At 43.6% G+C, this 27,996-nt stretch overlaps 1 protein-coding gene across 2 annotated transcripts in view; it reads right to left on the bottom strand.

Annotated features, from left to right (window-relative positions):
* Positions 1 to 27,996, bottom strand: part of LOC141107581 (uncharacterized) — a 337,458-nt gene that overhangs the window by 102,658 nt on the left and 206,804 nt on the right. For both annotated transcript variants that reach the window (XM_073598426.1, XM_073598433.1), the window contains one exon: positions 20,044 to 20,149. In XM_073598426.1, coding sequence (XP_073454527.1) covers positions 20,044 to 20,149 — 106 coding nt within the window. The remainder of the gene's footprint in view (positions 1 to 20,043; positions 20,150 to 27,996) is intronic.

Below are 27,996 nucleotides of genomic sequence, written 5' to 3'. Positions count from 1 at the left end.
TAATCTCTAGGCTGATGACACCCAAATCTATCTCTCCACCCCCCAGCTCTCTCCATCTGTCTCCTCATGCATCACCAACTTACTAGCAGACATATTAGCCTGGATGTCAAATCACTTCCTCAAACTCAACCTATTCAAAACCGAGCTCATGATATTTCCTCCCCCAGGTGCCACTTCCCCTGATTTCTCTGTCAAGTATCAACCTGTTCCCCCCCACGCCAAGATCCTAGGTTTAATCCTGGACTCCGAACTAACCTTTCGGCCCCACATCCTATCGCTATCCAAAATTTGCCGCCTCAACCTCCACAATATTTCCAATATATATCCCTTCCTAACCAATGTCACCACAAAGCTTCTAATCCACTCCCTGAATAATTGAAAAAGTGCTCAATGTCACAGAATACGCACTAGATTATCCCACATCCCGAGTAACAAGACATTGAAAAAATAAAATTTCCTCTAGGTGGGATATTTGGAAAGGGATAAATAGTGCAATGAGGTATGAGAGTAGTGTAAAAAGTATATAAATTTTTATTAAGAAACATAGGTTTAAAATAATCATTTATTATTTTAAACCTATGTTTCTTAATAAAAATGTATATACTTTTTACACTACTCTCATACCTCATTGCACTATTTATCCCTTTCCAAATATCCCACCTAGAGGAAATTTTATTTTTTCAATGTCTAATCCACTCCCTGGTCATCTCTCGCCTCGACTACTGCAACTCCCTCCTCATTGGCTTACCTCTAAATAGGCTATCCCCACTTCAGTCCATCATGAACGATGCTGCCAGGCTCATCCCCCTCACAAACCACTCAGCGTCTGCTATACCCCTCTGCCAATCCCTCCATTGGCTGCCACTCAACCAACAAATTAAATTCAAGATACTAACAATAACTTACAAAGCCATCCACAACCTGGCCCTCAGCTGTATCACTAACCTAGTCTCAAAATACTAACCTAATCGTTCTCTTCGCTCCTCCCAAGACCTCCTGCTCTCTAACTCCCTTGTCACCTCATCCCATGCTTGCCTTCAGGACTTCTCCAGAGCCTCTCCCATCCTCTGGAATGCTCTACCCCAATCTGTCCAACTTTCTCCAACTTTGTCCACTTTCAGACGATCCCTGAAAACTCATCTCTTCAGAGAAGCCTATCTGGCCCTCACCTAACAACTGTACATTTATTTTCTCCATCAGCACATCCCCCACAGTTATTACCTCTTGTATCTCTTGACCTTCCCTCTTAAATTGTCAGCTCTAAGGAGCAAGGCCCTCTGATTCCTACAGTATTGAAATGTGTTTTGTATTTGTACTGTCTACCCTCAAGTTGTAAAGCGCTGAGTAAACTGTTGGCGCTATATAAATCCTGTATACTAATAATAATAATTATATATACAGTATATAAATATATAGCTCAGAATACAACAGGACAGAACATGTGAGCTACACATAGCTATTTGAGCAACATCCTGAATACAAGAGTGTCAGCAAATCAGTTACCGCATTGTCCTTCAGATGAGGATCACCTATAAGGCAGACATTATTACTATTACCGCCAGCTGGGAGATATTTATCCATAGAAACAGTCTTGGCTGGGAATATATATAAAGACTAATATTATTGTTACACTGGAATATCAAGACTGGCTTATGATTCCAACAATTTAAAATGCCATTATCTCTGGATCATCGTAGAATGACCAATGTGTACTGAAAGTGAAATAACCTTTAGTAATTTGATAATTAATGTGTAATGCATAGCATTTTGATTATTAATGAACAGTACAATATGAGCTAGGAAAGGTTTCAGTGGTTTTAAATGTTTCATCATATCATATCTGTGTTATTAGGCGTTAATAAAGTGATACTAAACACACACTGTTTAATTTACATTTTCCCTTCTATTTCTGTATATGGATGATGGCACTGTAATTATTTTAATTTAAAAAAAGTACCCTTTTCCTAATCGATATACAGTTGTCACATGACCCAGACATTTCCCAGCCTGTCTGCAGGGAAACATAAGCCGGAGGAGCTACTAGTCCTCTGCTGCTGGTCACATGTTCAAAAAAAACCAAAAAAACTTGGAATACAGAGTAAAATAAACAAATGATACCAATAAACTGTTTTAAATTGGGGCATACAAATATATATTTAAAACAAAATCTTTATTGTTTTGTGGAAATTACATGGTGTGGGCAGGGCTGGACTGGGACAAAAATTTTGCCCTGGACTTCCTCATGACTGGCCCACTTGAATTTTGAGTGTCCCCAACAGCGTCCCCCTTACATCAGAGTGTTCCCAACAGCGCCCCCCTTACATCAGAGTGTCCCCAATAGCGCCCCTCTTACATCATAGTGTCCCCAACAGAGTCCCCCTTACATCACAGTGTTCCCAACAGCGTCCCCCTTACATCAGAGTGTTCCCAACAACGTCCCCCTTACATCAGAGTGTCCCCAACAGCATCCCCCTTACATCAGAGTGTCCTCAACAGCGCCCCCCTTACATCAGAGTGTCCCCAACAGAGTCCCCCTTACATCAGAGTGTTCCCAACAGCGCCCCCCTTACATCAGAGTGTCCCCAACAGAGTCCCCCTTACATCAGAGTGTTCCCAACAGCATCCCCCTTACATCAGAGTGTCCCCAACAGCGTCCCCCTTACATCAAAGTGTCCCCAACAGAGTCCCCTTTACATCAGAGTGTTCCCAACAGCACCCCCCTTACATCAGAGTGTCCCCAACAGCATCCCCCTTACATCAGAGTGTCCCCAACAGCGTCCCCCTTACATCAAAGTGTCCCCAACAGCATCCCCCTTACATAAGAGTGTCCCCAACAGAGTCCCCCTTACATAAGAGTGTCCCCAACAGCATCCCCCTTACATCAGAGTGTCCCCAACAGCATCCCCCTTACATCAGAGTATCCCCAACAGCGTCCCCCTTACATCAGAGTGTCCCAATCAGCAGCTCCCTTCACAGAGAGTCCCCACCAGCAGCCCACTTCACATAGCAGTCCCCACCAGCAGCTCCCTTCACATCAGAGTCCCCACCAGCAGCCCACTTCACATCAGAGTCCCCACCAGCAGCCCACTTCACATCAGAGTCCCCACCAGCAGCCCACTTCACATCACAGTCCCCATCAGAGAGCCCCCATCAGCAGCCCATCACATCAGTGTCCTCCCTCTCCCACATGTACTAACCGTTTTGAAGGCAGCTTCTGGTTCCTCTCTCCAGTCATGTGATAACAAGTGATAGGGGAGAGAGGAAGGAAAGTCTGCCGTTGGTCTATCTCCCCCTGCAGGCTGGAGGGAGCATAACGCCTAATGGAAGGAAGCTTCTCCTCCTGACAGGAGTGAAATTGCGATCACTCACTGTCAGAGAGGAGCGGCTCCAGGACTGCACCTGACTGGCCCACTGAGCCATCAGCCCACCGGGAATCTCCCGGTAGTCCCTATGGCCAGTACAGGCCTGGGTGTGGGCGGATTTCTGCCAGTCGCAGGCTGTGTTGTGCCCCTCCAGTGTCTTAGAATAAGAGGGAGGTGAAGCCTGCATTCATCTAAATGTAATATCCTGCCTCCATTGTGTTTAGTTGATTAGTGGGCATGGAGGAGGAGGAAGCGAGTGGGCTATCATTTACCACTGTGTATACACTCACATGTGTGACTCTATAGTCACAAGGGCTGCTCAGAAGTGATAGGAAGGAAATGCTCAGCATAGAAACTCACTGAAAACTGAACATGTGCAGAGTTGCCACCACAGCTGAAAAACCCCTAGCTGAATTGGGGACATGAACAGAAAGGGGAGATAGAGAAAAGTGGGCTCAACTAGGTTTTTTGTAGAATACAATGTGAGTATAAACAACATGTAATACACCATTTATTGAGAGTTATTTATGATGTGGGTTTAGTGACACTTTAAAGGTTATATACTGTATTTTGAACATATATTAAGAAGTTTATATTGCTATACCTGGATAAAGATATTTCTATTTTTGGATGTATTTGTGTTGGATATATTTTTTTTAAAGTCACGTCAGAATTCAGAATCATGATGTTTCATTATCACTCTAAAAACAGTCTAAATGACACCGTTTTTACATGACTGGAACATTCCTATATAAGATAAGCATTCAAAAATATACTGTACATTGAAGCAGATGGTATCTTTGAAAAAACAAATATATCTACCCCAAGAATGATATCTGTTTGTTTCCAGCAGACAAACATACGTCAGCTTACGGGTTTATTTAAGAACAGTCTCATTTTAGAAAGACGTTCCATTATTCTGGAATGATTCCCAAGAACTTAGACTCATAGATTAAATACACAAATTACATAGATATTATGATAAATACTGTAGATAGATGATATGCTGTTGTCAGTTAATTTTAAAACTTGGCTAATTAGCTCAGCAAAGCAGAGGCTTGATTCAACAGAGCAGTTAAGAATAGATAGATAAAAAATGTAAAAATCAACCTAAAGCACCACCTACTGACTGCAAATGACAATACAAAATAAAAATTAGTGATACTTCTGCTTGACAACAACTAGTCAAACATGTTTAAAATGTATTTCTTAACATATTAAAGAAATAAAATATATTTATTTTTTGTCAAACCAAAAGCAGAATATACTAGATAAGGGGAAATGCAAATTAGTTTGAAGAAATAACTATTGGCCCTGTTTTTCTGAATAGCAGTCCAAACAAAATAGCTTGGACTAGCTTTCAACAAGAAGAAGCTGATTGGGTGCTAGGGCTAAAACAATTTTCTCTCTGAAATGTCTGAAGTTATTCCACTTTGGCATCATTCAGCTCAGAAGAGGACCAGCACAGGATCACAGATGTGTCTGCAAGCACAGCACTGGAGAGAAGTAGTGCAGTGAAAACTACTTTTTATTTATTTTTACATTTTTACCATGTTGCAGAATAAATAGCAAAACTAAACAATTGTCAAAATTAAACATGATATGTATATGATGGGGTGTGTGACTAGCATTTGAGTAGAACTATGACCTCCCTTTAAAACTTCTATAATTAATCTTTCAAACGCAATTTTTGGGGAAAAAAGACACTTTCAGGAATTAAAAAAAAAACTAAGCACTAAAGTTAGCCCAATTTTTTTGTATAATGTAAAAGATGTTATGCAGAGTAAATAGATACCTAACATGTCATGCTTTGAAATTGCGCACACTCGTGGAATGGTGACAAACTACCGTACCTAAAAATCTCCATAGGCGGCGCTTTAAAAAAATGTAACAGTTACCAGGTTAAAGTTGGGGTGGAGGTCTTTTACTAGAATTATTGCTCTCGCTCTAACGATCGTGGCGATACCTCAAATGTGTGTAAACACCATTTACATATGCGGTAATTGCGTTTTCTTTGTTGCACGAGCTCGCGGGGACGAGGACGCTTGAAATTTTTTATTCTTATTTATTTTTTATTTTGTTACATTGTCACTTTAAAAAAAAAAAAATTCTGATCACTTTTATTTCTGTCACAAGGAATGTAAACATCCCTTTTAACAGTAATAGGTGGTGACAGGTACTCTTTATGGAGGGATTGGGGTCTGAAAGACCCCAATCCCTTCTTTGAATTTCAAAGTATTCAGATTGCCAAAAACGGTGATTCTAAATACTGTAATTTAAAAAAAAAATCTGCGCCATTGGCAGCCGAGTAAACCGGAAGTGACGCTGTGACATCACTTCTGTGTTTTTATGTAGGAGACTGGAAAAAAGCCATTGGAATGATGCGTAGGAGACTGGAACGAAGCCTAGCCGGCGGAAGTGCCCGATCATGGCTTGGGTCTCCCGGTGGGACGGGAGACGCGGGAATAGCGGCGGGAGGGGGGGACGTCCCCTTCCACTGCTTTGGGATAACAGCTGAGTGGCTTTTAGATGAATCGGTTGTTATCCCTAAAGAGCCAAACACCCGCTCTAGCTGCAGGCATCACCCCGGTATAACCTCTTCAAGCCGAAGCCGCATATGTGCGTGCGTGCGGTCGGTGCTAAGGGGTTAAAGTGGCTATGTATATAAAAGTGCCAATCCTTCACTACCTCTATTTACTGAATATATGTCATCTGGGTGGCCCTGTTGAAGTGGTCACTGGATTATATTGACCTCTATAAGAAGCTCCATATGCACTTGTGATACTATATAAAGCTCTTATTCCATCTCAAGGTTCAACACACCTTCTTCTCCTCCAAAATCACCAAAGCACTACTAGAATGAGCATCCCCGACCTCCAACCATCCTCATATATAGTCAAGCATGGAAGACATAGACCAGGCTAGACTTCATTGTTTACATTTGAAGGTGCCCCTCCAGCACAATGACCAGCCTGCTAAATGGTACAGAAAGATGCTGCTGCTCCGCTAAACTTTGGTGCCAGTGTGTGGTCCAACCAGCAGAAATGATATAAAAAACAAAAGTCCCAACCCTACATGTTTTGTCACATCCAGATGTTTTCAAAAAGCCTGACGTGACAAAATGCATAGGGGTGGGATTTTTAATTTGTGACATTTCTGCTCGGTGGAATGCACGCTGGCTCCAAGGTATTGCATTCATCTGTGTATTTATGTTTTTGCCTGGGGTTCAACTTTAATTTATAAGTGTATTTGCATGTACTGTTTGATACTGCCAGTGAAGCCAACCTAAAGCAGCTTACTGTGATCAGTGGGGACAACACTGCTGCAACACTGCTGCATTGATACTGAATTTGAGTTGTCCTTCATGTTATCCATTGCTCTTGCATTAGAGTTGGATGGGGGCATGGCTATCATCTTGTCGCTGATGATTTATAAGCCTGTATCTTATCAATCAGCAGCTGGTAACACCTAGTCCTGCCCAGTACTTTCTGGTTTGACAAACATTGCTTTTGTTGAGGAAACCCTTCTATTGTGAGTTGCAGTGTCTGAGAGGCAGAGGATGTAACATAAATGAAAGAGAACTTGGCAGACTCAAGAGAGGTAAAATAAATGTATTATTTATTAGGCTCACACAGGTCATGCAGCCTTTAGATGTACTTTAACAGAGCAATTTTATTTTTTTAGCCCCCTGTAATATAGATTTATTACCTATTGATCCTACCAGTAGATTCATTATTTTTTTTACTTCCTGTAACAAGGTAACAACACTCTGCGGTGAAAGTAGTGGGGAATTTATTTCTCTGGCCTGTAGATGTCACTGCAGTTGTTGTAGAGGCCCTCGAGAATAAAATGTTGATTGTTGCACTTTTTTATGTCACACAGTATTTGCGCAGCATTTTTTTAAATGCAATTTTTTTGGAAAAAATACACTTTAGTGATATTTATTCCAAACAAAAACCCACAATGTATAACCCAATTTTTGGTAAAATATAAAAAAGGGGATGTTACGTCGAGGAAATAGATACATAACATGTCATGCTTTAAAAATTGCACGCGCTCGTGGAATGGCGACAAACTATAATACTTAAAAATCTCAATAGGCGACAATTTGAAAACTTTTACTTGTTACCAGTTTAGAGTTACAAAGGAGGTTCAGCACAAGAATTATTGCTCTCGCTATAACTTTCACGACAATACCTCACGTGTGATGCGAACACTGTTAACATATGTGTGCGTGACCTAGGTATGCGCAAGCACATGGGGACAGGGGCTCTTCAATTTTTGTTTTATTATTTATTTGATTAATCATTTTTTTAATCACTTTTATTCCTATCACAAAGAATGTAAATATCCCTTGTGATAGAAATAAAGCATGACAGGTCCTTTATATGGAGACATATGGGATCTATAAGACCCCAGATCTCTCCTCTACTCTTGAAAGCAAAAAAAACAAAAAAACAAAAGACACATTAATCTGATGCTTTTCAAAAACATGGCAGTGTTTACATCTACCCTAACCAGAAGTGATGAAAATACTTGTTGCTTCCGGTCTCCTAGGGCATAGAGGTGATTGGCCAAGCATGCACTATGACCCGCATGCTTGGCCAATCACAGCGCCATCTGTACAGAGAGCCGTAATTGGCCAAAGCCAGGGTGGCTTTGGCCAATTATGGCTCGGGGTTTAGTACACGCCCCACACTATATAAGGCCGCCTGCACGTCGGCCCTGTGGAGTGTGTTCCGCCGTTGAGAGAGAGATAGAGAAAGAGAGACAGTGTCATTTGATTTAAGTTAGATAGAGTAGGCAGGCGAGTCAGTTAGCTGCACTTACAGTGTATTGTATATATGCATCCTAAGTGTTGTATATATATATATATATATATATATATATATATATACACTGTATTCAGTTTAGCTAAATCCGTTCCTGTTATTCTCTTCCTGCTGACAGGCAGGCAGGTGTTTTTACAGTATTTACAGCTACCTGAAGAAAATTGCTGGTGTTCTTCTGATCCTATTAGTCCTATTAGCTACAGTATTTACAGTTAGTGTAGTGCGTCCTCTGCACAGTGTGCACCTAAAGCTACCTAAAGAAAATTGGTGGTGTTTTTCTGATCCTATTAGTACCGCAGGCAGCTGCAGTATTTACAAGTTAGTGTAGTGCGTCCTCTGCACAGTGTGCACCTAAAGCTACCTGAAGAAAATTGGTGATATTCTTCTGATCCTATTAGTACCACAGGCAGCTGCAGTATTTACAGTTAGTGTAGTGCGTCTTCTGCACAGTGTGCACCTAAAGCTACCTGAAGAAAATTGGTGGTGTTCTTCTGATCTTATTAGTACCGCAGGCAGCTGCAGTATTTACAAGTTAGTGTAGTGCGTCCTCTGCACAGTGTGCACCTAAAGCTACCTGAAGAAAACTGGTGGTGTTCTTCTGATCCTATTAGTACCGCAGGCAGCTGCAGTATTTACAATTTAGTGTAGTGCGTCCTCTGCACAGTGTGCACCTAAAGCTACCTGAAGAAAATTGGTGGTGTTCTTCTGATCCTATTAGTACCGCAGGCAGCTGCAGTATTTACAAGTTAGTGTAGTGCGTCCTCTGCACAGTGTGCACCTAAAGCTAACTGAGGAAAATTGGTGGTGTTCTTCTGATTCTATTAGTACCGCAAGCAGCTGCAGTATTTACAGTTAGTGTAGTATGTCCTCTGCACAGTGTGCACCTAAAGCTACCTGAAGAAATATAGTGGTGTTCTTCTGATCCTATTAGTACCGCAGGCAGCTGCAGTATTTACAAGTTAGTGTAGTGCGTCCTCTGCACAGTGTGCACCTAAAGCTACCTGAAGAAAATTGGTGATGTTCTTCTGATCCTATTAGTACCACAGGCAGCTTCAGTATTTACAGTTAGTGTAGTGCATCCTCTGCACAGTGTGCACCTAAAGCTACCTGAAGACAATTGCTGTTGTTCTGATCCTATTAATACCACAGGCAGGCAGCTGCAGTATTTACAGTTAGTGTACTGTGTCCTCTGCACAGTGTGCACCTAAAGCTACCTGAAGAAAATTGGTGGTGTTCTTCTGATCCTATTAGTACCACAGGCAGGCAGCTGCAGTATTTACAGTTAGTGTTCTGTGTCCTCTGCACAGTGTGCACCTAAAGCTACCTGAAGACAATTGCTGTTGTTCTGATCCTATTAATACCACAGGCAGGCAGCTGCAGTATTTACAATTAGTGTACTGCGTCCTCTGCGCAGTGTGCACCTAAAGCTACCTCAAGACAATTGCTGTTGTTCTGCTCCTATTAATACCACAGGCAGGCAGCTACAGTATTTACAGTTAGTGTACTGTGTCCTCTGCACAGTGTGCACCTAAAGCTACCTGAAGAAAATTGGTGGTGTTCTTCTGATCTTATTAGTACCGCAGGCAGCTGCAGTATTTACAAGTTAGTGTAGTGCGTCCTCTGCACAGTGTGCACCTAAAGCTACCTGAAGAAAACTGGTGGTGTTCTTCTGATCCTATTAGTACCGCAGGCAGCTGCAGTATTTACAATTTAGTGTAGTGCGTCCTCAGCACAGTGTGCACCTAAAGCTACCTGAAGAAAATTGGTGGTGTTCTTCTGATCCTATTAGTACCGCAGGCAGCTGCAGTATTTACAAGTTAGTGTAGTGCGTCCTCTGCACAGTGTGCACCTAAAGCTAACTGAGGAAAATTGGTGGTGTTCTTCTGATTCTATTAGTACCGCAAGCAGCTGCAGTATTTACAGTTAGTGTAGTATGTCCTCTGCACAGTGTGCACCTAAAGCTACCTGAAGAAATATAGTGGTGTTCTTCTGATCCTATTAGTACCGCAGGCAGCTGCAGTATTTACAAGTTAGTGTAGTGCGTCCTCTGCACAGTGTGCACCTAAAGCTACCTGAAGAAAATTGGTGATGTTCTTCTGATCCTATTAGTACCACAGGCAGCTTCAGTATTTACAGTTAGTGTAGTGCATCCTCTGCACAGTGTGCACCTAAAGCTACCTGAAGACAATTAGTACCACAGGCAGGCAGTTGATTCTGCTAGCTGCAGTGTCAGTATATATATATACATCCCAGCTTTGTGCAGCTAAATCTCACTGCAGGCCATTAGTAAGTCTGCAAGGCCAACAAGGAAAGGCAGACACAAGCCAATAAAAGAGGGCAAGCAGGCTCTGTGTCTAGAGGCAACAGTGCTGGTCGTGGAGACGGTGCATCCTCATCAGCACGTGGCCATGGGACACGCTTTTCCTTCTTTCGGCTGCTGGCCACGTTGAGCCGCAACATGCAGAAGACTTGGTAGAGTGGATGACCAAGCCATTCTCATCCTCCTCATCCTCTCTCACCCAGGCTCAGGGTACTTTGTCTGGTAAAGCAGCTGCCAATGCGGCCTCTTCCCTTGGCTCAATGGCATCAGTCACTCCTTCCCAAGCCCCACCATGTCCTCCTGAGGAGTCCCCCGAACTGTTTGACCACAGTATTGGGTACATGCTCCAGGAGGATGCCCAGCATTTTGAAGGCTCCGATGATGGTACCCAGCTAGAGGAAGGCAGTAACGTGACCCCAGAGAGAGGGGGTGCCCAAGAAGGACAGCAATCTGGCAGTCATGTTCCCCTAGCTGCAGCATGCTGCCAGCTTTGCTCTAGTGATGAGGAGGGAGGGGATGATGAGGTCACTGACTCCACGTGGGTGCCTGATAGGAGAGAGGAGGAGGAGGTGGAGGAGGCACATCGCCAACGAGGCAGGATGCCCTCCAGGGGCCAGCTTAAGGGCAGCCCACCGACTGCATCACACCGCAGAGCTCCGCATTTGCAGGGCGCTGCTGTCTCTGCGCGTTATTCCAAAAGTTCTTTGGTGTGGGCCTTTTTTGGGACAAGTGCATCAGATCGCACCACTGCTATTTGCAACATATGTCTCAGGCGTATGTCGCGTGGCCAAAACATCACCCGCTTGGGCACCACATGCTTGACCAGACATATGTCGACCTGCCATGCAGTTTGTTGGCAAGCGTACCTAAAAGACCCACACCAAAAAACAAAGCGGACCTCTTCTTGCTCCTCATCAGCTGGGATCTCCAACCCCACTATACCTTCAGTCCTCTCTAAAACCTGCACTGAGAGGAATGAAGGTGTAGAATTAGGTGTGTCACAGCCAAGTACTTGCGGGCAATCTGCTATCGGTACACCAACGTCAGATTATACCAGGCAAATTTCCCTGCCCCAGCCGCTGCACCACCGAAAGAAGTTAGCTCCCAGCCGTCCACATGCCCAGCGGTTGAATGCTAGCTTGGCTAAATTGCTAGTACTTCAACTGCTGCCTTTTCAGTTGGTAGACTCTGCCCCCTTCCGTGAGTTTGTGGAATGTGCGGTTCCTCAGTGGCAGGTTCCCAAACGCCACTTTTTCTCACGAAAGGCGATTCCGGCTCTCTACCGGGATGTGGAAGGCAATGTCTTGGCCTCGCTGGACAGGGCGGTCAGCGGTAAGGTGCATATTACCACTGACTCATGGTCCAGCAGGCATGGACAGGGACATTACCTATCTTTCACTGCTTACTGGTTGACTCTTCTGGCAGCTGGGAAGGATGCAGGACAGGGTGCAGTAGTGTTGGAGGTTGTTTTCCGCCACCACGCCTCCAAAATTCTACTAGTGGTGATTCTGCCACACCTCTCTCCTCCACCCCCTCCTTTTCTTCTTGCTCCATGGCCTCTTCCTGTGCTGATTTGTCCTTGGAACCAGCGGTGCTCCATAGGCATTCAAGGGGCTACGCAAGCACGCAGGCAAAAAGATGCCATGCAGTGCTTGAGCTAGTGTGCTTGGGGCACAGGAGCCACACTGGGGCAGAGATTCTGTCAGCTCTGCAGGGGCAGGTTCAGAGGTGGTTGACGCCATGCCAGCTTAAGGCAGGTATGGTGGTTTGCGACAATGGCACCAACCTCCTCTCTGCCCTCCGACAGGCACAACTGACTCATGTGCCCTGTTTGGCTCACGTCCTTAACTTGGTGGTGCAGTGGTTCTTGGGCAGGTACCCGGGCTTACAGGATGTCCTGAAGCAGGTCAGGAAAGTCTGTGTGCATTTCTGCAGGTCATATAATGCCAGTGCTCAGCTGGCTGACCTCCAAAAGGAATTTAACCTGCCCAAGAACCGTCTAATCTGTGACATGCCCACCAGGTGGAACTCAACGTTGGCCATGCTGCAGCGGCTGCACACACAGCAGAGGGCATCAATGAGTACCCCTATGCGACTATGGCACCAGGACAGGGTCAGGGGACCTTGTTTTTTTTCCCCACGCCAGTGGGCTATGATCAGGGATGCATGCACTGTCCTGTCACCATTTGAGGAGGCCATGAGGAAGGTGAGCAGTGACAGTGCATGCATCAGTGACACTGTCCTTCTTGTCCACCTGTTGGATCACACGCTGCATGGCAGAACAGAGGGAGGAAGAGGAGGACTTCCTTACCTCTCAAGGCCCCCTTTATCCAGACAGTGTTCCTGTGTGCCCGCCAATCACACAGGAAGAGGACGAGGAGGAGGAGGAGAAATGTGTCAGCATGGAGGTGGAGCCTGGCACTCAGCATCAGCAGCAGTCTTCAAGGGATCATTTACAGTCCGAAGAAACCCATGGACTTGTACGTGGCTGGGAGGAGGTGGCTGCGGATCATGTGGTCCTTAGTGACCCAGAGGACTCTGGACCGAATGCCTCAGCAAACCTACGCTGCAACGCCTCCCTGATCCTGCAAAGCCTGCGGAAGGATCCTCGTATTCGTGGTATCAAGGGGAGGGATGATTACTGGCTGGCAACCCTACTTGATCCACGTTACAAGTGTAAGGTTGCGGACCTTATCTTGCCATCGCAGAGGGAGCAGAGGATGAAACATCTTCGGGAGGCCTTGCAGAAAGGTTTGTGCAACGCGTTTCCAGAGCCTAGGAGGTTACAATTTCCTGGTCCTCCTGGACAAGGTGTTGCTGAGGCTTCGATCAGTCACAGAAGGAGCGGTGGAGAAGGTGGCCGTCTGACCGATGCGTTCAGACACTTTTTTAGTCCGCAGCCCCAAGGTCTGATCGGTTCCAGCAACCATCACCAGCATCTGATTCACATGGTGCAGGATTACCTAGGGGCAAGATCAGACTTGGACACCTTTCCGACCGAAAATCCTCTGGGTTACTGGGTCTTGAGGATGGATCACTGGCCAGAGCTTGCACAGTATGCTATTGAGCTACTGGCCTGTCCTGCATCCAGCGTTCTTTCGTAACGCACATTCATTGCTGCTGGAGGCTTTGTAACCGATCACAGGGTGCGCCTGTCCACCGAATCGGTCGATCGGCTGACCTTCATAAAAATGAATCAGTGTTGGATCACCAGCTACCAAGCACCTGATGCTGATGTAACCGATTTATTTTTTTTTTTAATGTGAGATCCCTTCAAGACTGCCTATGGTGTTGCTGAGTGACTATCCTGTTATGCTGAGTCGCAATCCTCTTCCTCCTCAATTTTCATGATGATAGCTTGTAAGAAAATTTTTGGTTCTGGGCACCAATTTTTCTGCCCCTGTTTAACAGGGGCGTGTAATTACAATTTTTGATGCAATACTTCGCAGCAGGTCTCATTCCTGCGCTCCAACTAGAGTATCTGTGAGGGGTTACAGTGTTGTGGCACCAGTGCCCAAGGCCCAAATTTTCAGCCCCTGTTTAACATGGGTGTGTAATTACAATTTTTTATGCAATACTTTGCAGCAGGGCTCATTCCTGCGCTCCAACTATAGCATCTGTAAGGGGTTGCAGTGTTGTGGCACCAGTGACTAAGGCACAATTTTTCTGCCCCTGTTCAACAGGGACATATAATTACAATTCTTGATCTAATATTTCACAGCAGGGCCCATTCCTGCGCCCACCAAGAGTAACTGTGAGGGCTTACAGTGTTGTGGCAACACCACCACCACCACCAAAGGCCCAATTTTTCTGCCCCTGTTCAACAGGTGCATGTAATTACAATTCTTGATATAATATTTTACAGCAGGGCCCATTCCAGCGCCCACCAGAGTAACTGTGAGGACTTACAGTGTTGTGGCACCAGCACCACCACCAAAGGCCCAATTTTTCTACCACTGTTCAACAATGGCATGTAATTACAATTCTTGATATAATATTTCACAGAAGAAGGTAATGCCACTCTACAAGCTCTGTGGACCGTGAAGGAAAAACCTCTACCCTCGATGGAAGTCAGGTACAGACTGTGCACAAGTCTATGGTAGCAAGAAAATCCCGGACTGCTGCACTCTGGAAATGGACATCTTTATTTCATGAGTAAAAATCCAACAAAAGTCATCAGATACGATCAGAAGATAGCAATAGCTAACATGTTTCACATACAAAGATGCTTACTCACAGCTAAAGTGTGAATGAGTACAGTTACAAATAAATAGAACAAGAGGATAAAAAAACACCAATGAAAGACTGGTGGTAAAACAATCAATTAGTTAAATCAATACACAATTATCAATTAAAAGGACACACTTGTGGAACATCACATAGGCCGAACATCCCGACAGTGAGAAACACATGTAAAAAAAGGATACATATATATTCAAATGAACATGGACATGAACATCCTGGAAACAGACTTATATTGTTTATAGAACTTGAAAAAGCCACTTGTAAACAATAAAATGTAGTTATGTATTAATCTCTCGTATCAATATTAATGCCATAATAGAATAACTAGTATGAAGGTAACAAAGTAGAGTATAGTAAGAGAAATACAGTAGAAAGCACACTTAAATGTGAATAAAATAAAATGAGGTTCCATTGAGAGACTATTCTAGCAATATAAATACAGTATACAGTTTGAATAGTGATTATCAAAAAGCTATTATTGTTCTTTTAAATCCAAGTTGAAGACCTGAAGTGCCTTTATATACGTCTGAGGCACCTTTATAAAAATTTCTCCATTGCAGACTGAGATTACTGTTATATATGCGCATCAATGCCATTAATGCCATTAAATAATAGAAGTCTCCTTCCAATTGCTGTAGTCAACAAAAAACCTAGCTATCACTGGCTATGCATAGTCATACAATACTGTAGTGACGATGCATATAGAGTATACAAACCGGATCTATCAAGGTGGTTCTTGCGAGTATGTAAACCAATACTGACAAACCAAGTAGACAAAAAGTTTTATTTTCGGTGTAATCCAACAAGCTTTATGGATTTATAGATCTTAAATATACAGAGTCTCCCTCCACTTGCTGCAGACTAGAAACAACGGATTATATATCTAACAGACATTGCAGACTTACAATTATGTAATCTGCAAGGCTACTAAAGACTTAACCTCCTATCTATATTAAAAATTAATGATAGAGAGACCAAAAAATAACAAAAGATGAAAAAAGATGAAAAAATGAATGAGAGAACCCCATGTCCGCATATACAAAGTACCGTCAAAACGTATGTCATTCATTATGCAATTGTTACATCGCATGAAGGGAAAGATAAAACCCCACATTCTTATCGATGTCATGTATCCATAATGCCATAGTGTTACCTCTAAAGACGAGACCCCAACCATCCAAACACACAGCCAGAAAATGCAATATAATCCGAAAGGCTCTATGAGTTTTTAATTTTAAATGAATAGAGTCTCCCTCCGCTTGCTGAAAAATAGAACCCATGGATAATATGTCTCACATCCATTTAAGACTCCCAATGATGTAGTTCCAAAAACTCCTACAAGCTTAAATAGCCTATTCATGTCTGTAAATTAATATTATTAAAGGTACCAAACATATGCAGGAAGATGAAAAACCGGTATTTGCATATATAGTGTGCTGTGAACATGTGTATCTCTCACTATACAACTAATACCCAATATAAAACCAAGCTCAAATCGAAATGATTATTTTGTGTAATAGCAAATAGATTTGGAGAGCAAAAGGTAATTGACTGAAGCTAGTTTGTTAAAGACTGAGCGGGCATTCCAGAGGGTACATGAAAGAGGGGGGCTGACTTGTGGAATCAGGGGAATTGGGATGAGAAGGTGGGAGTTACGACTACTCTTGGAGGAGGTAGACATCCAATTTTGGGAGTGGGAATTGGGTGTGGGAGGGCCAGGGTTTGGTGCAATGTCCCCAGACATTAGGAGTAGTAGGAGGGTGAGGGTGGTAAGGCGGAGTGGGATTTATAGGAGGGCAGTGGAGCGGAAGTGGTGATACTGTGTGGGCTTAGAATGAGCAGGAGGTAATAAGTGCAGTAATATTGAGTGGGCAGAAGAGAGGGAGATATGTAAAGGTTGCGGGCTGGAGAGGGGGGTAAAGAGATGAGAGTTTGATGAAGTATAGCAAAGATTAGTGTGAGCTTGTTGGAGGGTGGGGAGATGGGAATAGAAGGAAGGCTTAGGAAAGTTAGAGGATGAAGGGGAACTTTGTGTAAAATAGTTGTGGAACACTAATGTCTGTACTTGCTTTTTTTTTCGTAGCAGTGCCTTAGTCAAAGTGTCCGTGTACAAGTGCCAAACACTTGTCGCTGGAGTGACACTTTGACACTTTTAATTCATGTAGTAAAACACCAGCCGATGCTCCCCGGACTACAATTGTCCTGCTGCTGGACAATTTTACATTGCTGTATCATCTGTGGACTCTTAATCCTTGATGAGAGCTCGATAGAAATTAGCCAGTAGCAGGACAGTTTTGCAGCACCAGAAACAAGGACAGCTACAGCGAACTATGTCTGCCAACCAAACCTGGCCTAATACCATTTGATGAAAAAGTACAGTGGGGCAAAAAAGTATTTAGTCAGCCACCAATTGTGCAAGTTATCCCACTTAAAAAGATGAGAGAGGCCTGTAATTGTCATTATAGGTATACCTCAACTGTGAGAGACAAAATGTGGAAACAAATCCAGACAATCACATTGTCTGATTTTTGAAAGAATTTATTTGCAAATTATGGTGGAAAATAAGTATTTGGTCAATATCAAAAGTTCATCTCAATACTTTGTTATATATCCTTTGTTGGCAATGACAGAGGTCAAACATTTTCTGTAAGTCTTCACAAGGTTGTCACACACTGTTGCTGGTATGTTGGCCCATTCCTCCATGCAGATCTCCTCTAGAGCAGTGATGTTTTGGGGCTGTCGCTGGGCAACACGGACTTTCAACTCCCTTCAAAGGTTTTCTATGGGGTTGAGATCTGGAGACTGGCTAGGCCACTCCAGGACCTTGAAATGCTTCTTACGAAGCCACTCTGTTGTTGCCCGGGAGGTGTGTTTGGGATCATTGTCATGCTGAAAGACCCAGCCAAGTTTCATCTTCAATGCCCTTGCTGATGGGAGGAGGTTTGCACTCAAAATCTCATGATACATGGCCCCATTCATTCTTTCATGTACACGGATCAGTCGTCCTGTTCCCTTTGTCGAGAAACAGCCCCATGATGTTGCCACCCCCATGCTTCACAGTAGGTATGGTGTTCTTTGGTTGCAACTCAGCATTCTCTCTCCTCCAAACACGATGAGTTGTGTTTCTACCAAACAGTTCTACTTTGGTTTCATCTGACCATATGACATTCTCCCAATCCTCTTCTGGATCATCCAAATGCTCTCCAGCAAACCTCAGATGGGCCCAGACATGTACTGGCTTAAGCATGGGGGCACGTCTGTCACTGCAGGATCTGAGTCCCTGGCGGCGTAGTGTGTTACTGATGGTAGCCTTTGTTACGTTGGTCCCAGCTCTCTGCAGGTCATTCACTAGGTCCCCCCGTGTGGTTCTGGGATTTTTGCTCACTGTTCTTGTGATCATTTTGACCCCACGGGGTGAGATCTTGCGTGGAGCCCCAGATCGAGGGAGATTATCAGTGGTCTTGCATGTCTTCCATTTTCTAATTATTGCTCCCACAGTTGATTTCTTCAGACCAAGCTGCTTGCCTATTGCAGATTCAGTCTTCCCAACCTGGTGCATGTCTACAATTTTGTTTCTGGTGTCCTTCGACAGCTCTTTGGTCTTCACCATAGTGGAGTTTGAAGTGTGACTGTTTGAGGTTGTGGACAGGTGTCTTTTATACTGATAACAAGTTCAAACAGGTGCCATTAATACAGGTAATGAGTGGAGGACAGAGGAGCCTCCTAAAGAAGAAGATACAGGTCTGTGAGAGCCAGAAATCTTGCTTGTTTGTAGGTGACCAAATACTTATTTTCCACCATAATTTGCAAATAAATTCTTTCAAAAATCAGACAATGTGATCGTCTGGATTTGTTTCCACATTTTGTCTCTCATAGTTGAGGTATGCCTATGATGACAATTACAGGCCTCTCTCATCTTTTTAAGTGGGAGAACTTGCACAATTGGTGGCTGACTAAATACTTTTTTGCCCCACTGTATGTGTTGTTGCTAAAGCTACCTAAAAAGCTTTTTTTCAAGCTTAAATAAATTGGGATGCCGCTGCTGCATGTAATCCAAGTTAATTGTAAAAGTAAAAAATCAATTCCACAGCCAAATATGCGCTGCCAGTGTATGTTTTCCCCAAGACTGTCCATGAAAATTGTACAGTTCCATAACACCTGTTATAGCATTAAGGTATGCCCAAGTACAGTATATACCATACTTTGTAGAGGCTATAACTTTAGCGCAAATCAATCAATATTTGCTTATTGGGATTTTTTTTTTACTAAAAATATGGAGCAAAATACATATTGGCCTAAATTTATGAAGAGATTTTATGGGATATGTTTTATAGCAGAACGTAAAAAATATTGAGTTTTTTTTCAAAATGATCGTTTTTTTTTGTTTATAGCGCAAAAAAATAAAAGAATCAGTGGTGATCACATACTACCAAAAGAAAGCTCTATTTGTGGGCAAAAAAAGACATACATTTTATTTGGGTACAGTGCTGCATGACCATGCAATTGTCAGTTAAACTAACGCAGTGCCAAAAAGCAAAACATTGCCTGGTCATGAGGGGGGGGGGGGGTAAATCTTCCGGAGCTGAAGCGGTTAAAGGATTTTTGCATTTTCATTGTTGCCTTTAAAACTGTATGAAATGAATCTCTCCCCATTGTATTTTTTTTAATTGGGCTTGGTAAAAATAACAGTGCCCAGCTTCCTATGTCTTTTAAAAGTAGTTTTCCTATTGGCCCTCAAACTGGCCAGATATTAATAACCAGGTCTCCCCCATTTTGAACTTCAATGGGGATGCAGAATTTCAGACAAGATTTGTTGAATCCCTGGAGAATCAAACCTGGGTAGATTCCCCATAACCAGGGCTTTTTTTCAGGGGGAACTTGGTGGAACTCAGTTCCACCACCTCTGTCTCAGACCCTTTGGTGCCTGCTCACCACAATCACTTGTAAACACAGTCTGGTTTCTGTGTTTACAAGTGACAGCTCTGCACTCTGTAAGTAATGCAATCCTGGTATTTAATGCCCCTTTAAGACCCTCCTAATGTTTTTGTGAAATTTGACTGAACACACCCACTATTTGTTGTGATTTGGAGGGTGTGTGTAGGGGGAGGGGTTTTGTGGGGCCGTGGTTAAGTTCCAGCACCTATTGTTTGAAAAAAAAAAAGCCCTGCCCATAACTAATTGCTATAAATGGTCCTTTTTTTAGCGGTCTATGGTCCATCGTTATCTATAAGTAAGCTAGCTGGAAGGTACGGTTGCAAGCCACAAGATATCAGCACGTGCTTACCTCGGAGTTTGCTTTCTTGAGGGGCCTTTGCCAGCCATGACACAGCACTGCAGTATGTCTGAAATGTTATCATCTCATCTCCGTCTGTTGGAAGTTGCTGCAGCAGCTGAAATAAGGGCACTTGTGTCAGACATTCTGTATTTCCATTTAGTTTCTCTAAATACAGCTTTCTATTTAGCCAATTTCATCAATAAGACATTTCTATTCCTGTCCTGCTGCACACAGCCGTGTCAGATTAATATATGTTGTCTTGAATGCATCTTGGTAAATAAAAAAAAAATCTACATAAATTGATGTCTTTAGTTTGCTTGCAACACAGAACACGTTTGAAAGCATAAGAAGCTTTTAAAAGAAATAAAACTGTCCTATTTTATCACACACTATGGATGCAGCCAATGCCCTTTTTACTGAGCTTAGACTACATTCTATAAAGGCTTAGGTTGTTCAACTATTTGCTAGCAGGCAAGGTTGGGGCTCTGAGAGCATGGGGGAGAGGGGAGTTTCAGAGGAGGAAGGGAGGGTGATGGTGAGGGGCCCTGGATGTCAAGGGGACCGTGTTTTCTCCAGGCGTGGGGTCACAGCAGGGGTGTGAGGCATTAAGTGAAAGTGGTGATAAGAGTGCAGTGAATGGGGGACAGAGGGGGTGCAAGCATGGTTGTGTGAGGGAGGGCACAGGTGTGATGATAGGAGCAGAGAGGTGCGGGCTTGGAAGGGGTGAAGGGTGTAGGATTGGGGTAAGTTGGAGAGTGAAGGACCTGCAGGTTTGTTGGTGTTGGGGGTACAGCGTGTGATGGTGAACAGGAGGACAAAGTGCAGGCATGATGGTAGGGGATAAGGGGGCTGCAGGCATTTGATGTGAGTATGGGGGCTGATATCACTGGTGAGAGCTGGCGAGGCTGAATGCAGGAATGGGAGCACTGTGTGTGTGTGGGGGGGGGATATGCACAGGTGGAGTGTTGAGAGTACAAATGAAGTGGTAGAAGGAGGAGGGCAGACAAAGTGGATGGTGAGGGAAGGTGGAGTGCAGGTGTGGTGGGTGGTGAGAATGGTAGCGCTGCAGGTACAATGGGTGCTGAGAGAAATGGAGCTTCAGGCACGATGGGTGCTGAAAGAATGAGGGATGCATGCACAATGGGTGCTGAGAGAAGAAGGGCTGCAGACGCAATGGGTGGTGAAAAAAAGAGGATGGTAGGTGCAAAAGGGAAAGGGGGCTGCAGGTGCAGTGGGTGTTGAGAGAAGGGGGGGTTGTAGGTGTGGTATATGCTGAGCAAAAGAAGAGGTTGCAAGCATGGGAGGTGCTGATTGATGGGGAAAGGGGTGCAAGTGAATTCAGTGATGAGAGAAGGGGAGTGCAGGCGCATAGGTGGTGAGAGAAAGGGAGGTGCAGATGCAGTAGGTGATAAAGGAAGGGAAGCTGCAGGTACGCTGGGTGGTGAGAGAGGTGGAGTTCAAGTGCTCTAGGTGGTGAGGGGAGATGCAGGGGCAGTAGTTGGTAAAAGAAGGGGGGTGCAGTAGCTGGTGGGAGAAGAAAGGATGCAAACATGGTGGGTGGTGAGAGAAGGTGGTTGCGGGTGCGATGGGTACCAAAATAAGAGGAGTGAGAGTTTCACCTTATCCAGTAAGAGAACATATATTGCATACATTGAGAACAATGCAAACCGTTCCCTAAATGACAGCCATGCCAAGTGAGAGCACCCCAAGACCCATCACTGTGATCATTGTAGTGGCGGCGACTATTTCTGTTATTCTCTGCTACCAATATGGACCGATATAACTATACAATACAAACCAAACCTGGAATTCAGCTTGAAAAATTTCTGTGCTGCTGCAGCCGTCTCCAATTTATTGAGCCCTGAAAGGTTGCTCAGGATTGTCAGGGTTTGGAGGGCAATGATGAGGAGATGGTTTTAACAGTCTATCATCCTCTCTGGTAACAGTTGCTGGAGGAAAGGATGGCTCCACAATCTGTGTGCAGCTTAGATTAGTGGAGAACCAAGGACAGACAGAGGAATAGCTGGGGGTTCTGATCTCACATCCCCAAGCTGAATGTTGGGGCAAGCTGCTGTGTTGAGAAGTACCCATGTTGGGGTGGGAGGTGGTGTAATTTAGGGGTTACAGTTCTGGGACACTAAATCCTTAGTTGTGACTTTATTTTATGTCATGTGAATTGATAACTACATGTTTTATAACTACGGCAGTTTTTTACAGACTTAATTAAGAAAAATATTATTGGTGTCCCATTAAAGAGGATATTCTGGAACTGGGTAATGATTTTACCATACCATGGTAACTGTTTTAATATTAAGCCTATATAAAGCAAGTTTTCCATTGAGGTGGAGCACCAAAGGTCTTTTTTGATTTATTCATTTTTGGATTGTTGGATAGTATGTACATGTTCAGCCTGTAGAGGTCCTAAAGCAGGTTGTGTTACTTTTTACAAACCCCCCCTATGCAATTCCTCATCCCATAAATAGTCCTCATTTTTTAATGCTGCTTCTGCTATTCCCCTTCTATAGTCGCAGCAGCTGAGCTATTGCAGAATCTGGAATTGCACAGGGGGACTTTTATAAAAAGTTACTAAATGTGAACTTACAATTTACAGTATCACACATTGTTCGGTACTGTGTGTTTTGTGTAAAGGCAGCCCATTCATTTGAACGGGCTGCCTAATGTACAAGAATGTACAAAAAGGTGCATACAGAAATGCAGTTCACATTACATGGTCAATACTGTGCGTTGGGGTGCATTGAAATGCAGGGGCATTGAGATTTTTTTACCTGCCAAAGGATTTGTTTTTTTGTCCAGAAATTCTTGAGATTTGCACACTTCCCTTAAACAGCACAACCAGGTAGATGACACCACTGACAGGAACTACTTAAAATACATTTCAAGCCGTTACAACAAACGTTTTTTTTCTTTTGGGATAAAGGTTTCACATAAATAAGAGCATCACTGTATGCACCCCTGCCAGTGTTAAATAGTTTGTCTCATCCCTGTAACTGCATGGGATGCAGTGATCCCTTGCAGTTACAGTGATGCAAGTGATGCAGTGATTTGAAAAACAACAGACTTACTGACAGGATCACCAAATAAAAATAGAAGAAAGAAAGCCTAAAAAAAAAAACAAATACAGCCATCGCTTCTAAGAATTGGTAAGCTGCAAAATAATAATTGCTTTATAATGGTTTATTACCACTTTAACTGATAAATCCTGCTGTTCATTCAGTAAAATAATAATTAGCATAGCTTCACATATTTTACATTCAGCAGGGAAAATAATTATTTGATCCGCTTCAGATTTTGTGAGTTTGCCCACTTACAAAGAAATGAAGAGCCTATGATTTTTAACATAGGTGTATTTTAAATGATAGAGACAGAATATCAACCAAAAATCCAGAAAAAACACATGATACAAATGTTATAAATTGGGTTGCAGTTCAGTGAGTAAAATAAGTATTTGATCCCCAAGCAAAACATGACTTAGTACTTGGTGGAGAAATCCTTGTTGGCAAGCACAGAGGTAAGACATTTTCTTGTAGTTAGTGACCAGGCTTGTACACATTTCAGGAGGGATTTTGGTCCACTCTTTTTTACAGATCTTCTCTAAATCCTTAGAGCGTTTGTTAACTTAAAAAAAAAAGGATCCTGTCCCTTTAAAGCATGTTATACAGCACAGTGCTTGTGCTGCGTAATTTGGCCCCCTGTATCACCTGAAATACCTGGCTGATCCTGACAGTTTCTGCTTTTCCCTCTGCAAACTGACCACGGTATGTCATGGCTGATGAGCCCTGACACCGTGGTCAGTTTACATGCTTCCGTCATCTGCAGCCCTGCTCTCTGCTCTCCCTGAGTCTCCTGTGTCCTCCTCCCTCCTCCCCTTCTGCCTGTCAGCTTGTACCAGGGCCGCCCCTCCCACCCTTCCTGCTGCTGGAATAACATTTACATTACCATACTATCCTCTCTGTCTCCTAATCCTGTGTCTCCCTGTGTGTGTGATTTATAAAAAAAAAAGCAGATTATACCTCATTTTAGATTGGCGCTCGGCGATCATGTGACCAGCCAGCTCTCTCCTCCTCTCTTCCTTCCCTCCCACCTGACATCTGCGGGGGAATCTCAGCCCCGCCCACTGCAGCTGTCAGGCTGGGAAGGGAGAGAGCCGGCCGGTCACGTGATCGCCGAGCGCCACACTGAAATGAGGTTAAATTTGCTTTTTTTTATGAATCACACACAGGGGGACACAGGATTAGGAGACAGAGAGGATAGTATGGCAATGTCAGAGTGGCTTAACAACCACTTTAAGGTTTCTTGGTTGTCGCTTGGCAACTCTAAGTTTCAGCTCCCTCCATAAATTTTCTATAGGATTAAGATCTGGAGACTGGCTAGGCCACTCCATGACCTTAATGTGCTTCTTCTTGAGCCATTACTTTGTTGACAGTATGTTTTGGGTCATTGTCATGCTGAAACACCCATTCATGACCCATCTTCAGTGTTCTGGCTGAGGGAAGAAGGTTCTCAGCCAAGATTTTTCAATACATGGCCCCATCAATTGGCCCCTCAATGCAGCAAAGTTGGTCTGTTTTTTAGCAGAGAAACAGCCCTAAAGAATAATGCTTCCGCCTAAGTGCTTGACTGTAGGAATGGTGTTCTTAGGGTTACAATCAGCATTATTCTTACTCCAAACACGGCGAGTCCACCTCCTCAAGAAGGCACTTCTAAAGTCATGCCAATGAACATCTAAATGATTCAGAGAAGGATTGGGAGAAAGTGCTGTGGTAAGATGAGACCAAAATTGAGCTCTTTGGCATTAACTCGACTCGCTGTGTTTGGAGGAACTAAAATGCTGACTATGACCCTAAGAACACCATCCCTACAGTCAAGCAAGGAGGTGGAAACATGATGATTTGGGGCTATTTCTCTGCTAAAGGTACAGGTTGACTTTGCCGCATTAAGGGCCCGATGAACGGGGCCATGTATTGTAAAATCTTGGATGAGAACCTTTGTCCCTCAGCCAGAACATTGAAGATGGGTCATGGATGGGTCTTCCAGTATGACAATGACCCAAAACATTCCACCAAGGAAACAAAGGAGTGGCTCAAGAAGAAGCACATTAAGGTCATGGAGTGGCCCAGCCAGTCTCCAGACCTTAATCCTATAGAAAATTTATGGAGGGAGCTGAAACTTCAAGTTGCCAAGAGACAGCCAAGGAAGTTTAAAGATTTAGAGAAGATCTGTAAAGAAGAGTGGACCAAAATCCCTCCTGAGATATGTGAAAACTTGATCACCAACTACAAGAAACGTCTTACCTCTGTGCTTGCCAGCAAGGGTTTCTCCACCGAATACTAAGTCATGTTTTGCTTGGGGATCAAATACTTATTTTACTCACTGAACTGCAACCTAATTTAGAGCATTTGTTTTATGTGTTTTTTCTGGATTTGTGTTTAATATTATGTCTCTATAATTTAAAATACACCTATGAATAAAATTATAGACCCCTCATTTCTTTGTAAGTGGGCAAACTTGCAAAGGGGTTTATTTACTAAAGGAAAATCCACTGTGCACTACAAGTGCACTTGGAAGTGCAGTCGCTGTAGATCTGAGGGGGACATGCAGGGAAAATAAAAAACAGCATTTTTGCTTGCACATGATTACATGGTAGAAATCAGCAGAGCTTCCCCTAATTTCATACCCACTCCTCAGATCTACAGCAACTGCACTTCCAAGTGCACTTTCAGTGCACAGTGGATTTGCCTTTAGTAAATAAACCCCAAAATCTGCAGGGGATCAAATAATTATTTTCCCCACTGTATATTTACATGTGTTTAAATACAGCATCAGTCTTCAAAGCTCCTAGTAGCCAAATTAGAACAGGGGCGGCTGTCCCTTTAGTGAACTGTAACATCAACAAAAATATGGGTGATAGCAAATAAAAAAATAATTCTTTAGGATAAATTTTCACTAAACAATTTGAAGTTAGCTCGGAAACAATAAAAAAAACCCATACAGTATGCATTTCCAGATGAGGGGATACATCTCCAAGGCCATATAATATGGGAAAGGAATTCTTGCTACTGGATTATGTTGCTGTCAATGCTGCAATTAGCAGATGCTTTGTTCTTGTACCTGTCTATGGATACCTCTTTTTCTTCATTTGTTTAGTGACGCTGAAGCCGCAGATCTCTCTGCCATTGAAGAAGTCATGCTCTTGTTGCTGAGGGAAATGCACTGATTAAATCTGACTTCATTAATCTAGACACATATAACATTTATTTGTCCTTGGAGAATTGTTTTGCCAGGAGGTGAAAAATTATTGCTTTTTGCTCAGTTCACAGCTACCCAGGATTAATAAAATGGGATTTTACACTTGGCAGTGAGTGGTTGCAGGGCATATGTCTGCTGTTGAAGGATAAATGCTGTGATATAAAAAGTTCACTTACTGGTCTTCTGTTTCAGAAAGTTACAAAATACTAATTAAAACACATCCTTTTGATATAAAAAAAACACACACTTCTGTTTTGTCACTGGGGGGAATTACAAAATATTTACTCTACCCTTTACTTCCAACTCCCTGAACTCTGGTTGCATCCCACCCTCTGTCCTCCATTGACCATCCAAAATAAATGTGCCTTCCTTCTCTCAATCCCTCCCCTCTTACACCACTCCATTCTCTCACCATAAACCCCCTCTGCAATCCTCTTATTTTAGTACAAACTGCTCAATCCACTGGGACTGCAGCCCCTCTCATCACTGAATGCACCTGCACCCCTTCTCCTGTCTTTCAGTACCCACCATGCTGGCAATCTCCCCAATCTCACAGCACCCACTACACCTGCATCCCCACTTCTCTCTGTAATTAATCTGCCTGCAACCCCATTCTCTCAGCACCAACCACACCTACAGCCCTTTCACTCAGTACCCATTGCACCTTCAGTCCCCTTTATATCACCACCGGTTGTGCCTGCATTAGCTGGGTTCTGGCGCTAGGCTTAGTTTGTTTTTCCCTACTCAGCACCTATTGTGCCTGCGGCCTACTGCCCTAACCACCCATTGTGCCTGCAGCCCCACTTTTCTCAGCACCCAACAGGTCAAAATCACTCTTTGCCTTAGTACCCACCACAATTACAGCCCCCTTCTCTCACTGTCCGCCATGCCTGCACTCCCCCTTCCACTACTGCATATGTACCCTGCCCACTTAACCTGTGCATACTTCCCCCAATTCTACCTACACACCTGAACCACTCCTTTCTGCACCTGTGCTTGCCCCTATACCTGCATTCTGACCCCCCCCCCCAGCTCCCCCCGATTACATCCAATGCCTGCAGCACTCCTCCTGCTCCTAGCATCATGCCTGCACACTGCTCCCTTCTCTCATGCCTGTACACACTTCTTCCCACTCTTCCCTCTCACTCTCCATGGGCCCTCCCTCTGCTGTCAAACCACATCTGCAGTAAATGTACTTCTCCTTCACACCCAGTGCCCCGCAGCTTCATTTTCATTAATAATTGCTGTAATGTGTGTAATTAGTTTACTTTCTATGTTCATCAGTTCCATCTAGTGGCCATAATGTGGCATTTTCCTCAAATTCGTAAATCAGCAAAATACTGAAATATGGCCAGTAGTTGGAGCGGTTAATCAATCTTTTAGTCATGGGTGAGTTACTATTGTCACGTTTTACTTTAAGTTTTTTTTTTGGACTACATTTATAAATACTTATAAAGTAGCAAGTGAATTTAGGCGCACTTGCCTGCCTACATTCACCTACAATTTCCAGTGATGAAATAGAGCATTTTAGGTAAATTTTCAGTATATCTGAGGTATGGCAGTGGAGGGCAGAGGAGTGGTCAGGTACAAACATGAGAGGTACTTCATAGGCAAACTCTCTCAAACTCCCTTGTCACCTCATCCCATGCTCGCCTTCAGGACTTCTCCAGAGTCTCTCCCATCCTCTGGAATGCT

Source organism: Aquarana catesbeiana, linkage group LG01, assembly GCF_042186555.1.
Source record: "Aquarana catesbeiana isolate 2022-GZ linkage group LG01, ASM4218655v1, whole genome shotgun sequence".
Taxonomy (NCBI): Eukaryota; Metazoa; Chordata; class Amphibia; order Anura; family Ranidae; genus Aquarana; species Aquarana catesbeiana.
This window is presented reverse-complemented; position numbering and strand designations above follow the sequence as displayed.